A 16,175-nucleotide genomic window follows, 5' to 3' on the forward strand; every position below is an offset into this window, starting at 1 on the left:
GGCAATATCAGGTTGGTAACTACCCTTAGCTGGTGGGAAAATAATTAATTCTGTTTTGGAAATGTTGAGTTTGAGGTGGCGATATGACATCCAAGATGAAATGGCAGACAGGCATCCAGTGACACGAGCCAATACAGATGGTGATAAATCTGGGGAGGATAGGTACAGTAGATTTGAGTATCATCAGCGTACAAATGATACTGAAATCCGAATGAGCTGATTAGTTTACCAAGAGAGGAGGTATAGATTGAGAAAAGCAGAGGACCTAAGACTGAGCCTTGCGGTATTCCAACTGATAGAGGTAGAGAAGAGGAGGTAGAATCAGAGAAGTAAACACTGAACGATCGATTAGATAGGTAGGATGAGAACCAAGTAAGGGCTGTGTCCTGAAGACCTAGGGACTCTAGTGTTTGTATGAGAAGAGAGTGGTCAACAGTGTCAAAAGCAGCAGAGAGATCTAGAAGAATAAGTAGTGTGTAATGGCCTTTTGATCTAGCAGTGACCAGATCATTCACTACTTTGGTCAGTGCCGTTTCCGTGGAGTGTTGGGCACGAAAGTGGGTCCAGTAAGTTGTGGGAGTTAAGAAAGTGTGTAAGGCGAGTGTAGGCAAGTCTCTCAAGTAGCTTGGAGGGACTGGGTAGCTGAGAAATGGGACGGTAGTTAGAGAGGGTGTTTGGGTCAGAATTGTGTTTTTTCAGAATGGGAGTAATCACTGCATGTTTAAACAGAGATGGAAAGATGCCAGTAGAGTCAATGGCCACAAACCATCTTTGCATACAAAAGTATAACTTTTTACCTGAATGTTTAGTTAGGTGTATTAAACGGATACTGTAGTTATTGTTATGGATGAGTACCTGGAACTCAGGGGAGTATGCGACAACTGGGAAGTTTCAGTACTCACAGGTAAAGCTGCAGCTAGAATTGATGTCTGCAGCAACTCATGCTCTACCCCTGACTCCGTTACCCTTCTTAGTGGTCGGATGGTGCCTGCGGTGCTAGTGTTCTTCTGCCCACGGCAGCCTCGTTTGAATGGGCGAATTAGGTCCGCCCATACTCTGATGCCCCCTGTCTTATTAAGTGACAAGGCACCACCCGAGACTGCGAGTAAGTAAGGGGAACCTACTGTAACTAACCCTGCAACACCAATGCATGAGTGATAATGAGAACAATGGTCTTAGATGTTATAAGCAAATAAACAGTGAGAGCAACAATGCTCAGGTATGTTAAAGATATAAATATAAACAAAGAACTGTTTGCGTGGATACTCCACGAAAACCCGAACACCGGCTGGCATGATCTGGTCAAGAATCAATCAGTCAAAGTCTCCAGGTCACAGCACAACTCAGGCAGGATCTCCAACGAGCTGACAGGTTCACACAGAAGTAAAAACTATCACCAGTGTCTTTGCAGTGACCAGGAAGACAATATAAATGCTCCTGCACCAATCACAGAAGAAACTCCGTAATTGCAGTCCTGCTGCACGTTCTTGTACATCTGGATACTTAGTTACCCAGCAACGGGGAACGCCGTTTGCATCCGGCGTCCCCGTTGCTAGGGACCCAACGGGTCTGGACAGGGACCAGAAAACCTTGCGCCCGGCGTCCGCCTGTTGCTAGGCACCGCGCGGGGGTCAGTGGGAGGTGCAGTATCCCGGCTCCACGGCAACGGCCGGGACACGCATCTCTCGGCGCTAAAAGTTATCCTATAGTTCCAGTGGGATCAGTTTTGTATCAACCAGGTGCTTTCAATGCGATTAACTTCTGTGCATTTATAATCTCACTAGTACCCATGTAATAAATATATTCAATCATATATATGCATGCTTGCCCACTCTGCTGGTACTGCCGGGAGGCTCACGAACATTGGGTGGCGTTCCTGGCACCCAAAAGAATGGGCAAGTCTCCCAGAGCCAGCCTGCCACCCAGCCGCCCACTTACAGAGGACTCACGGCTTATGATGTAATTAACACTCATTTGCATCATCGCAGCCACGCCCCCACTGTACAGTGCCGGTAATCTTAGCATTGTATAGCAGGGGCATGGCCATTATGATGTGATCTAGGCCACCAGGCTTCCCATCTGCCTCCTATACAGCGTCACAACCCCCACCACCCTCTATGCCTCTGCCCCTCCACACCGCCCCCTGCTGTGCCGACTTGGTTGCCCTGGCAGCCAGAAAGTCGGCAACTACTGTATGTATAAATGTCACACATATGCAGTAACATAGGGGGATAGTTATCAAAGCTACCAATAAAAAATAACAACCAATCAGCACATAACTGTCATTTTAAAGGCTGTGTTTGAAAAATGATAGTTAGAAGTTGATTGGTTGGTACTTTATATCTCTTCACTTTATCTCTCTCCAAGATAAATCTCTCCCATAGCTTTAATGTCCCCTCACACCTAAGCTTCATTTACCATACCTCCCAACTATCCCGTTTCCAGCGGTACAGTGTACAAATAGCAGGACTGTCCCGCTGTCGGGTCGCAGTGTCCCACGGGTGGGAAGAGGGGGGGGGGGGAAGGGGCAGTTGGGGAGGCTTCGAGCACCTGCTGCTCTGCTATGCAAAGCAACTAGTGATTGCTGAATACATGCTGTGCGCACGCACACGGCATTTATTCAATGCTTGGAGGTGAGCAGTGGCATGCCCCCACAATGAAGAAAAATGGGTCGGTGCCGCAAGACCATGCCCACCCAGTGGGGCCACACCCCTCTCATCCTAGGTCACACCCCCTTTTCAGGTCCTGATTGGCATGTTTAAAAAATTGGGAGGTATGGATTTACTATAGAATTGAGTTAGAAGTTAAATGGAAATATTTAGTCCAGAAGGGGGTGATATTAATATAGAAGTAGGATGGATGTCGCAGTAGCTTCTTTGCACTTTTTACTGTGATCATTTTCATGTGCACTACAATCCGGCAAAGGTGAGAGCTCGTCTGTTGTATGGGACAAGTTATTCTCAAGGCAAAATATGAAAATGACACATTTGTGCAAAAACAAAACAGCGCATCTGAATGTCTTGAAATAAGTATGTATCCAATTGTACCTTGATGCAGATAAGAATTCCAAACCGCACGTTTGGATGATAAGTGTTAGCAGATTTTATAATGAGCAACTTTTACCTGTTAAATTAAATGTGTCCTTCAGTGACCTGATATAAGAACAAAAGTCAACGTTTTCATGTTGCCAATGTTGTTATAAGTGTAAAGGCTTTTACAGTCTGTCGTATCTCCTGTCCTGAAAATGTTTTGTTGTTGGTAGACTTTGCATTTATTAATTAATTAGTCAAAATACTTCATAAAAACATTTCTCTTGATTATTCTAGTCAGCAGGACAAAAATTTTCCGAGCACACTAGGGATTGAAGAGGTGGCTTCTGACCTCCGACCTTTAATGTTGTGGATGGCAAACTCGATGGAGCTTCTCAACTTTGTCCAGCAAAAAATCCTAGATATGGAAAAGGAATGGGAGTCAGAAGGTAAGGCCAAAATAATTACTATTACATGCAATGCATTTTCTGTATAGCTGGAAGTAAACCCATTTTTGGGGCAGGTTAAGGGTCCCACACATCTGGCAAGTATTGGGACAATTCGCTGTTTTGCCGTTGATTGGGTTGGGGGATTAGGGAAATCCGAACGTTTTGGAAATTCCTTTATTTACAGTCCCTGATGATCATGGGTTAAGGTAGAGAAAATCCATCTGTATTTGCTCATGCACTACGTGCATGGAAATGAATGCATGTTTTCATCAGTATGATAAATTACTGTACCTCAAAATTGCAGTGACCTGCCAGCCTTCCCCACTGTGTCTCTTAATGGGGCCCGGCCCTTGTCTCTGATGTTCTTTCACTGGACATCAATGACAATCCCTAGACAAATTCCTGGTGCAATCAAGGGGCAACTGCAGCCTCTCTAGACAACTCACTGCAATTGCTGCTCATCCTTATCTGGCTCTCCAGGCATCTCACTGCAAGTATTGCTCCTCCTTACTTGGCTCCATTGACCCTCCAGTCTACTCTGATCCTCCCAGCTCTCATCCTCTTCTGACTTGTCTTGCGCTCTCCTCTCATGCAGCCTGGCTCTCTGCCTTGGCAGGCGCTCCTAAAGGGTCTCCAAAAAATATTTGAATGTGACACAATACCCAAAAGGCAGTCTCTTGACTATCAACCAGCCCCCCGCCTCCTCCCTCCTCCCCCCCTCCCCACACCACCACCTTGGGGCTTGGACCTCTGGTCACAGTTTGTAAACTCTCCTCCTTCCACCTTCCTTAATGTCATACAGGTTTTTTTTCAAAACTCCAGTACCGTTAGCTTGTGTTGATCTTGGCACTTGTGAAATGCCATCAAAAAATACTCTAGTCCAACTCACTTCCTACTAATTTCATATTGGTAAAAATATTTATAACCTCAAATTTCCCCTTGTAAAAAGTTTATCCTATTGTATAATCAACTTCTCCCCCCCCCCCCCCCCCCCCACACACACACACAATGATTTGTAATTAGATTGGACAAGCTATATGTTGATCATTTACCCGTACATACAGAAATTCTTATCAATCTAATATAAGAAAATGGCATGCTGGGTGCAGTGGTGTGCCAGCAGCTGATGTAGACTACAGGCATAGGTGTAAGAAAAGTAGGTGAAGGGGGTGCAGCTGCTACGGGGCCCAGGCCATCTGCAGGGCCCGGCCCTCCCCCTGCACAGACACTGACCTCGCCTCCTCCTGTGCCCTGTAACTTCTCTTTTGGCAGTGTGCTGCTGCTGCATACACACTGTCAGCGTCCGGGGTCTTACTGGTACGCTGGGGCCGCGGGGCTTGCTTCTCTGGCGGCGTGCGGGCAGTGGCGGAGGAGGACTGCCGCGCCGGGTCTGTGCACAGCGGGAGGCGACGGTGGGGGGTCCGCTCGTGGCGGCGGGACGCCGCTGCAGCGGATCTCTCTCGTCCTAGCGGTTGCTAGGAGACCAGGGGCAGGGAGCTGAGTGCTGATGCAGGAAGGTCTGCCTCACTGGGCGCCGCCATGTTGGAGACCAAAGTTGGAGCATATTGCAGGCTTCCTGTTTCTTCCAGCCAATCCAGGGAAAGTTCTACCTATAAAAGGGGGCTGGTTTAGGACAGGGACGCCAGTGCTTCACGTTACAACTCTGTTGTAGGTGCTTTAGCCTGTGCTCCCAGGATCCTTGGCGTGTTCTGGTTACTCCTAATTCTGCTAAGCCGTTTTCTCAGTTGCTGCTGCAGCCCTGCCGTTCCTAGCCTAGTGCCGCCGGTGGAAGCGCTCCTGGAAAACCCGGTCCAGTAAGAGCCTTAGGGCACGGACGGTCCCGGGCTTTCCGCCTCGTTCTTCAGCCATGTCTTCAAAGCCACCATCCACAGTCTCCAGTTTATCATCTACAACTTGTCTTTCAAGCCACAGTCCGCAGTTCTTCATCCTCAGCCGCGTCTTCAAAGCCACCATCCACAGTCTCCAGTTTATCATCTGCAACTTCGTCTTTCAAGCCACAATCAGCAGTTCTTTATCTTCAGCCACGTCTTTAAAACTCCATCCACAGTCTACATTTCACTACCCACAGCCTCGTCTTCCAAGTCACAGTCCGCAGTTTTTGTCTTCAAACCTCGTTTCTTAGTCATCGTTCACAAGTCACAGTTCTTTCCCTTCAGTCTCATTCTCAGGAACTATTACTCATTGACTCATAGTCCCGCCTACGTTTCCTATTTGATCCCTGTCCCATGAGAAGGAACTATATTCAGCCCCCATGCCTTCTTCATCCGCAGACAACTACTTCCCTGGGCAAGACCAAGCTACCGGATCCCCAAATCCAGCCGAGCGTGACACACACCTGCTGTCGTTGTTAGCGCTAGCTCTGTCTCTACGTTCACGCTGCTGCTGGCAGGAGGCGTGGCATTGTTTAGCCTGGATCCTCCCAGCATCAGTGGGGACGGAGTCACGGAGCTGGCCAGTACACTGACAGCAGATGTGCGGCAGTGCACTGCTAGAGGAGAGGTCACGGGCAGGGGAGGAAAGTAAGCTGTGAGGAGGGGGGATGTGATGAGGTGGGGGGTGATAGGGATAGAGTTGTGGTGCGAGGGGAGTGGGGGGCCCTAAAAAGTTTCCTATGGGGTCTCACTAAGAATAGCTACGCCCCTGACTACAGAAGCGTTTAGCTGTCAATCCTGGATTGTGTAAGTTGGAAGTGGCACTAGTAATGCCAGTGTGTCACGTGTGAGGTATTTCAGTAGAGTGACATAAAGAGTGGGCACTGGGCAAGGGGGCATTAAACAGCAATGGTGTGCCAGACACAGTACTAGCCTAGCCTGAGAATGGTGAGAAACAGGGATTGGAGAACAAACCCAAACAGAGAGCTAGACAAGTTTATAATAAATGATGGAGGGGATTCAGTTGGTTGTAAGGTAACATAGGACAAATGGAGGGACAACAATACGAAAGATCAGAAAAGCTATAAACAAAGGAGGAAAGTAAAAGGAAAAAAGACAGGAGAGAGGAAACTGGAGAGAGATTGCAGGACAGTGTAAGTACAAACCTGACACTGTGAAGGAATCAATGGCATGGAGACGGCTGAAAAGGAAAATAAACTAGAAGCTCTACAGGGAAGTTACAGGAAAATAAACTACCCGCTCTGATAGGTTATAAACTCTGCCGATTGTGAAAATATCTGAATTATAAAGCATAGAGGATTGCTGGGAAAGAGAACAGTGACATATTATATATATATACCTGGAAGTGTGCAAACAATGAGTTCAGTTAGAGGTGAACGCATACAGTATGTGCCTCTAGTATAAGGTACACTCAGGAAAATGCTTTTGTCCATGTGTAGAGTCTGGCAATGCGAACATCTAAGAGAGTAATACAGCGGATGTATGTGTTAGATAGAACTCACAGTACTCAGTAATGTGAATAGGCCCCAACAAGTGATATTGGGGGTCATTCTGAGTTGATCGCTCGCTAGCTAGTTTTAGCAGCCGTGCAAACGCTATGCCGCCGCCCACTGGGGAGTGTATTTTAGCTTAGCAGAAGTACGAACGCTTGTGCAGCCGAGCTCTGCAAAAAGAGTTTGTGCAGTTTCTGAGTAGGTTCTGAACCTACTCAGCAATTGTGATCACTTCAGCCTATTCGTGTCCAGATTTGACGTCATACACCGGCCCAGCAAACGCCCAGCCGCGCCTGCGTTTTTTCAGACACGCCTGTGTTTTTGCAAACACTCCCTAAAAACGGTCAGTTTACACCCAGAAACGCCCCCTTCCTGTCAATCTTCTTGCGGCCGCCAGTGCGAATGAAAACGTCACTAGAACCTGTGCACAACCATAACGGGCTTTGTACCTGTACGTCGCGCGTGCGCATTGCGGAGCATTCACAGAAATGCAGATTTTTAGCCTGAGCGCTGCGCTGCGAACAACGGCAGCTAGCGATCAACTCAGAATGACCCCCATAGTATAGCCACAGCTATACTGATCGAATGAGCTGGACCAGAGCCGGCCCTGTGTTCTTCCGCTGCTCTCTATCTGCGCTCAGGAGAGTGTGGCCCCTTTGGCACATCACTGTGCAGGTGTAAAAGAGACCCCACAGTGCCTGCACCTCCCTCATTTTCTTTTGTTTGCCCTGGTGCCCACAAATAACTCTCTATGGGTTATTTGTGGGCACCAGGGCAAACAAAACCTAGTCCTGAGGCCGCTTCTCCGTCCCCCTGCCTCATGCCTTGAACATCTCTGCTTTGCTTGCATACTACCATCAGGCTACCTCCTGCTTGCTTGCACCTCATGTCATCTGTCTGCCGACCCTTCCCACTAGATTGTTAGCTCTTCAGAGCAGGGCCCTCTTTCCTCTTGTTATCTAAGCCCTCTTCTCGACACATTTCACTCGCAGCTCTCCCCTACTCAGTGACCATCTTTACCGCTTTTTCTCCTCCTGGTAAAGGCTCATTTCTATCTATGGCTGCCAGCTCCTAGTAGTACGATGATCACTCCCTCACTACTTACATCCTAGCTGTATTATGGGGGTAATTTCAAGTTGATCGCAGCAGGAAAATTTTTAGCAGTTGGGCAAAACCATGTGCACTGCAGGGGGGGCAGATATAACATGTGCAGAGAGAGTTAGATTTGGGTGGGTTATTTTGTTCCTGTGCAGGGTAAATACTGGCTGCTTTATTTTTACACTGCAATTTAGATTGCAGATTGAACACACCACACCCAAATCTAACTCTCTCTGCACGTTATATCTGCCCCCCCTGCAGTGCACATGGTTTTGCACAATTGCTAACAAACTTGCTGCTGCGATCAACTCAGAATTACCCCCTATGTCTTGTGAATGTGTGGTGCTCCTTGTTACCTGTACTCTATTTTTGTTATTTATTTACTGTAATGCTAAGTTTTGTCTCCCTGTACTGTCCTTTGTATGGCGCTGCGAAACACTTGTGGCGCCTTATAAATAGAGATGAGCGGGTTCGGTTCCTCGGAATCCGAACCCGCCCGAACTTCATGTTTTTTTTCACGGGTCCGAGCGACTCGGATCTTCCCGCCTTGCTCGGTTAACCCGAGCGCGCCCGAACGTCATCATGACGCTGTCGGATTCTCGCGAGACTCGGATTCTATATAAGGAGCCGCGCGTCGCCGCCATTTTCACACGTGCATTGAGATTGATAGGGAGAGGACGTGGCTGGCGTCCTCTCCATTTAGATTAGAAGAGAGAGAGTGAGATTGATTTGAGACAGAGACACTTGATTTACTGGAGCTTAGGAGTACTGTAGAGAGTGCAGAGTTTAGTAGTGACTGACCACAGTGACCACCAGACAGTGCAGTTTTATTTAATATAATCCGTTCTCTGCCTGAAAAAAACGATACACAGTGACTCAGTCACATACCATATCTGTGTGCACTGCTCAGCCCAGTGTGCTGCATCATCTATGTATATATCTGACTGTGCTCACACAGCTTATAATTGTGAGGGAGACTGGGGAGCAGTGCCAGTTATAGGTTATAGCAGGAGCCAGGAGTACATATTATTAAAATTAAACAGTGCACACTTTTGCTGCAGGAGTGCCACTGCCAGTGTGACTGACCAGTGACCTGACCACACTGACCACCAGTATAGTTAGTAGTATACTATATTGTGATTGCCTGAAAAAGTTAAACACTCGTCGTGTGACTTGTGTGGTGTTTTTTTTTTTATTCTATAAAAAACTCATTCTGCTGACAGATAGTGTCCAGCAGATCCGTCATTATATAATATATACCTGTCCGGCTGCAGTAGTGATATATATATATGTTTTATATCATTATTTATCATCCAGTCGCAGCAGACACAGTACGGTAGTTCACGGCTGTAGCTACCTCTGTGTCGGCACTCGGCAGTCCATCCATAATTGTATACCACCTACCCGTGGTTTTTTTTTCTTTCTTCTTTATACATACATACTACATCTCTTTATCAACCAGTCTATATTAGCAGCAGACACAGTACAGTACGGTAGTCCACGGCTGTAGCTACCTCTGTGTCGGCACTCGGCAGTCCGTCCATAATTGTATACCACCTACCCGTGGTTTTTTTTTCTTTCTTCTTTATACATACATACTACATCTCTTTATCAACCAGTCTATATTAGCAGCAGACACAGTACAGTAGTCCACGGCTGTAGCTACCTCTGTGTCGGCACTCGGCAGTCCATCCATAATTGTATACCACCTACCCGTGTTTTTTTTTTCTTTCTTCTTTATACATACATACTACATCTCTTTATCAACCAGTCTATATTAGCAGCAGACACAGTACAGTACGGTAGTCCACGGCTGTAGCTACCTCTGTGTCGGCACTCGGCAGTCCGTCCATAATTGTATACCACCTACCCGTGTTTTTTCTTTCTTTCTTCTTTATACATACATACTACATCTCTTTATCAACCAGTCTATATTAGCAGCAGACACAGTACAGTAGTCCACGGCTGTAGCTACCTCTGTGTCGGCACTCGGCAGTCCATCCATAATTGTATACCACCTACCCGTGGTTTTTTTTTCTTTCTTCTTTATACATACATACTACATCTCTTTATCAACCAGTCTATATTAGCAGCAGACACAGTACAGTACGGTAGTCCACGGCTGTAGCTACCTCTGTGTCGGCACTCGGCAGTCCGTCCATAATTGTATACCACCTACCCGTGGTTTTTTTTTCTTTCTTCTTTATACATACATACTACATCTCTTTATCAACCAGTCTATATTAGCAGCAGACACAGTACAGTAGTCCACGGCTGTAGCTACCTCTGTGTCGGCACTCGGCAGTCCATCCATAATTGTAAACCACCTACCCGTGTTTTTTTTTTTTCTTTCTTCTTTATACATACTACATCTCATTATCAACCAGTCTATATTAGCAGCAGACACAGTACGGTAGTCCACGGCTGTAGCTACCTCTGTGTCGGCACTCGGCAGTCCGTCCATAATTGTATACCACCTACCCGTGTTTTTTTTTCTTTCTTCTTTATACATACTACATCTCATTATCAACCAGTCTATATTAGCAGCAGACACAGTACGGTAGTCCACGGCTGTAGCTACCTCTGTGTCGGCACTCGGCAGTCCATCCATAATTGTATACCACCTACCCGTGGTTTTTTTTTCTTTCTTCTTTATACATACTACATCTCATTATCATCCAGTCTATATTAGCAGCAGACACAGTACAGTACGGTAGTCCACGGCTGTAGCTACCTCTGTGTCGGCACTCGGCAGTCCGTCCATAATTGTATACCACCTACCCGTGGTTTTTTTTTCTTTCTTCTTTATACATACTACATCTCATTATCAACCAGTCTATATTAGCAGCAGACACAGTACGGTAGTCCACGGCTGTAGCTACCTCTGTGTCGGCACTCGGCAGACCATCCATAACTGTGTACCACCTACCCGTGGTTTTTTTTTCTTTCTTCTTTATACATACATACTACATCTCTTTATCAACCAGTCTATATTAGCAGCAGACACAGTACAGTAGTCCACGGCTGTAGCTACCTCTGTATCGGCACTCGGCAGTCCATCCATAATTGTATACCACCTACCCGTGGTTTTTTTTTCTTTCTTCTTTATACATACATACTACATCTCATTATCATCCAGTCTATATTAGCAGCAGACACAGTACAGTACAATAGTCCACGGCTGTAGCTACCTCTGTGTCGGCACTCGGCAGTCCATCCATAATTGTATACTAGTATCCATCCATCTCCATTGTTTACCTGAGGTGCCTTTTAGTTGTGCCTATTAAAATATGGAGAACAAAAATGTTGAGGTTCCAAAATTAGGGAAAGATCAAGATCCACTTCCACCTCGTGCTGAAGCTGCTGCCACTAGTCATGGCCGAGACGATGAAATGCCAGCAACGTCGTCTGCCAAGGCCGATGCCCAATGTCATAGTACAGAGCATGTCAAATCCAAAACACCAAATATCAGTAAAAAAAGGACTCCAAAACCTAAAATAAAATTGTCGGAGGAGAAGCGTAAACTTGCCAATATGCCATTTACCACACGGAGTGGCAAGGAACGGCTGAGGCCCTGGCCTATGTTCATGGCTAGTGGTTCAGCTTCACATGAGGATGGAAGCACTCAGCCTCTCGCTAGAAAACTGAAAAGACTCAAGCTGGCAAAAGCACCGCAAAGAACTGTGCGTTCTTCGAAATACCAAATCCACAAGGAGAGTCCAATTGTGTCGGTTGCGATGCCTGACCTTCCCAACACTGGACGTGAAGAGCATGCGCCTTCCACCATTTGCACGCCCCCTGCAAGTGCTGGAAGGAGCACCCGCAGTCCAGTTCCTGATAGTCAGATTGAAGATGTCAGTGTTGAAGTACACCAGGATGAGGAGGATATGGGTGTTGCTGGCGCTGGGGAGGAAATTGACCAGGAGGATTCTGATGGTGAGGTGGTTTGTTTAAGTCAGGCACCCGGGGAGACACCTGTTGTCCGTGGGAGGAATATGGCCGTTGACATGCCTGGTGAAAATACCAAAAAAATCAGCTCTTCGGTGTGGAAGTATTTCACCAGAAATGCGGACAACATTTGTCAAGCCGTGTGTTCCCTTTGTCAAGCTGTAATAAGTAGGGGTAAGGACGTAAACCACCTTGGAACATCCTCCCTTATACGTCACCTGCAGCGCATTCATAATAAGTCAGTGACAAGTTCAAAAACTTTGGGCGACAGCGGAAGCAGTCCACTGACCAGTAAATCCCTTCCTCTTGTAACCAAGCTCACGCAAACCACCCCACCAACTCCCTCAGTGTCAATTTCCTCCTTCCCCAGGAATGCCAATAGTCCTGCAGGCCATGTCACTGGCAATTCTGACGAGTCCTCTCCTGCCTGGGATTCCTCCGATGCATCCTTGCGTGTAACGCCTACTGCTGCTGGCGCTGCTGTTGTTGCTGCTGGGAGTCGATGGTCATCCCAGAGGGGAAGTCGTAAGCCCACTTGTACTACTTCCAGTAAGCAATTGACTGTCCAACAGTCCTTTGCGAGGAAGATGAAATATCACAGCAGTCATCCTGCTGCAAAGCGGATAACTGAGGCCTTGACAACTATGTTGGTGTTAGACGTGCGTCCGGTATCCGCCGTTAGTTCACAGGGAACTAGACAATTTATTGAGGCAGTGTGCCCCCGTTACCAAATACCATCTAGGTTCCACTTCTGTAGGCAGGCGATACCGAGAATGTACACGGACGTCAGAAAAAGACTCACCAGTGTCCTAAAAAATGCAGTTGTACCCAATGTCCACTTAACCACGGACATGTGGACAAGTGGAGCAGGGCAGGGTCAGGACTATATGACTGTGACAGCCCACTGGGTAGATGTATGGACTCCCGCCGCAAGAACAGCAGCGGCGGCACCAGTAGCAGCATCTCGCAAACGCCAACTCTTTCCTAGGCAGGCTACGCTTTGTATCACCACTTTCCAGAATACGCACACAGCTAAAAACCTCTTACGGCAACTGAGGAAGATCATCGCAGAATGGCTTACCCCAATTGGACTCTCCTGTGGATTTGTGGCATCGGACAACGCCAGCAATATTGTGTGTGCATTAAATATGGGCAAATTCCAGCACGTCCCATGTTTTGCACATACCTTGAATTTGGTGGTGCAGAATTTTTAAAAAAACGACAGGGGCGTGCAAGAGATGCTGTCGGTGGCCAGAAGAATTGCGGGACACTTTCGGCGTACAAGCACCACGTACAGAAGACTGGAGCACCACCAAAAACTACTGAACCTGCCCTGCCATCATCTGAAGCAAGAAGTGGTAACGAGGTGGAATTCAACCCTCTATATGCTTCAGAGGTTGGAGGAGCAGCAAAAGGCCATTCAAGCCTATACAATTGAGCACGATATAGGAGGTGGAATGCACCTGTCTCAAGTGCAGTGGAGAATGATTTCAACGTTGTGCAAGGTTCTGATGCCCTTTGAACTTGCCACACGTGAAGTCAGTTCAGACACTGCCAGCCTGAGTCAGGTCATTCCCCTCATCAGGCTTTTGCAGAAGAAGCTGGAGACATTGAAGGAGGAGCTAACACGGAGCGATTCCGCTAGGCATGTGGGACTTGTGGATGGAGCCCTTAATTCGCTTAACAAGGATTCACGGGTGGTCAATCTGTTGAAATCAGAGCACTACATTTTGGCCACCGTGCTCGATCCTAGATTTAAAACCTACCTTGGATCTCTCTTTCCGGCAGACACAAGTCTGCTGGGGTTGAAAGACCTGCTGGTGAGAAAATTGTCAAGTCAAGCGTAACGCGACCTGTCAACATCTCCTCCTTCACATTCTCCCGAAACTGGGGGTGCGAGGAAAAGGCTCAGAATTCCGAGCCCACCCGCTGGCGGTGATGCAGGGCAGTCTGGAGCGACTGCTGATGCTGACATCTGGTCCGGACTGAAGGACCTGACAACGATTACGGACATGTCGTCTACTGTCACTGCATATGATTCTCTCAACATTGAAAGAATGGTGGAGGATTATATGAGTGACCGCATCCAAGTAGGCACGTCACACAGTCCGTACTTATACTGGCAGGAAAAAGAGGCAATTTGGAGGCCCTTGCACAAACTGGCTTTATTCTACCTAAGTTGCCCTCCCACAAGTGTGTACTCCGAAAGAGTGTTTAGTGCCGCCGCTCACCTTGTCAGCAATCGGCGTACGAGGTTACATCCAGAAAATGTGGAGAAGATGATGTTCATTAAAATGAATTATAATCAATTCCTCCGCGGAGACATTGACCAGCAGCAATTGCCTCCACAAAATACACAGGGAGCTGAGATGGTGGATTCCAGTGGGGACGAATTGATAATCTGTGAGGAGGGGGATGTACACGGTGATATATCGGAGGATGATGATGAGGTGGACATCTTGCCTCTGTAGAGCCAGTTTGTGCAAGGAGAGATTAATTGCTTCTTTTTTGGGGGGGGTCCAAACCAACCCGTCATATCAGTCACAGTCGTGTGGCAGACCCTGTCACTGAAATGATGGGTTGGTTAAAGTGTGCATGTCCTGTTTATACAACATAAGGGTGGGTGGGAGGGCCCAAGGACAATTCCATCTTGCACCTCTTTTTTCTTTTATTTTTCTTTGCGTCATGTGCTGTTTGGGGAGGGTTTTTTGGAAGGGCCATCCTGCGTGACACTGCAGTGCCACTCCTAGATGGGCCCGGTGTTTGTGTCGGCCACTAGGGTCGCTTATCTTACTCACACAGTCAGCTACCTCATTGCGCCTCTTTTTTTCTTTGCATCATGTGCTGTTTGGGGAGGGTTTTTTGGAAGGGCCATCCTGCGTGACACTCCTAGATGGGCCCGGTGTTTGTGTCGGCCACTAGGGTCGCTTATCTTACTCACACAGTCAGCTACCTCATTGCGCCTCTTTTTTTCTTTGCGTCATGTGCTGTTTGGGGAGGGTTTTTTGGAAGGGCCATCCTGCGTGACACTGCAGTGCCACTCCTAGATGGGCCCGGTGTTTGTGTCGGCCACTAGGGTCGCTTATCTTACTCACACAGTCAGCTACCTCATTGCGCCTCTTTTTTTCTTTGCGTCATGTGCTGTTTGGGGAGGGTTTTTTGGAAGGGCCATCCTGCGTGACACTGCAGTGCCACTCCTAGATGGGCCCGGTGTTTGTGTCGGCCACTAGGGTCGCTTATCTTACTCACACAGTCAGCTACCTCATTGCGCCTCTTTTTTTCTTTGCGTCATGTGCTGTTTGGGGAGGGTTTTTTGGAAGGGACATCCTGCGTGACACTGCAGTGCCACTCCTAGATGGGCCCGGTGTTTGTGTCGGCCACTAGGGTCGCTTATCTTACTCACACAGCTACCTCATTGCGCCTCTTTTTTTCTTTGCGTCATGTGCTGTTTGGGGAGGGTTTTTTGGAAGGGACATCCTGCGTGACACTGCAGTGCCACTCCTAGATGGGCCCGGTGTTTGTGTCGGCCACTAGGGTCGCTTATCTTACTCACACAGCGACCTCGGTGCAAATTTTAGGACTAAAAATAATATTGTGAGGTGTGAGGTATTCAGAATAGACTGAAAATGAGTGTAAATTATGGTTTTTGAGGTTAATAATACTTTGGGATCAAAATGACCCCCAAATTCTATGATTTAAGCTGTTTTTTAGGGTTTTTTGAAAAAAACACCCGAATCCAAAACACACCCGAATCCGACAAAAAAAATTCGGTGAGGTTTTGCCAAAACGCGGTCGAACCCAAAACACGGCCGCGGAACCGAACCCAAAACCAAAACACAAAACCCGAAAAATTTCCGGCGCTCATCTCTACTTATAAATAAAATGGAGTAATAATAATAACAAGGGGCAGATTTATCAACAATTATTTTTTACTACAATAAGGTGACAAAGTGTGTTTTTGAACGCTTAAGAGATTATTTTAGTTTAACTTAAATCTATTAAAGGTCTTTTGGAGTAGTTTTTGTGAAAAACTACCCCAAAACCTTTAATTCACATTTTTTCAGTAACCAGTGTAGGTACTATATCTTCTGGGACCTCGTCATTAGTAACCGCTGGCTTTCCTCTTATGGTTCACAAACAGGGTGCCACGAGGATCTCTCCACTACTCTATGCTAATGACAGAAGTGTAATATGGATGCAGAATCAGTTGTATAGATGCACAGGCCACCACTTCCACCCCATTAT

General features: G+C 47.1%; 1 protein-coding gene across 3 annotated transcripts in view; it reads left to right on the plus strand.

Moving 5' to 3' along the window:
* RASIP1 (Ras interacting protein 1) overlaps positions 1-16,175 on the plus strand; it is a 199,192-nt gene that overhangs the window by 135,614 nt on the left and 47,403 nt on the right. For all 3 annotated transcript variants that reach the window (XM_063942723.1, XM_063942722.1, XM_063942724.1), the window contains exon 7: positions 3,327-3,478. In XM_063942723.1, coding sequence (XP_063798793.1) covers positions 3,327-3,478 — 152 coding nt within the window. The remainder of the gene's footprint in view (positions 1-3,326; positions 3,479-16,175) is intronic.

This window comes from Pseudophryne corroboree, chromosome 10 (genome assembly GCF_028390025.1).
Source record: "Pseudophryne corroboree isolate aPseCor3 chromosome 10, aPseCor3.hap2, whole genome shotgun sequence".
Taxonomy (NCBI): Eukaryota; Metazoa; Chordata; class Amphibia; order Anura; family Myobatrachidae; genus Pseudophryne; species Pseudophryne corroboree.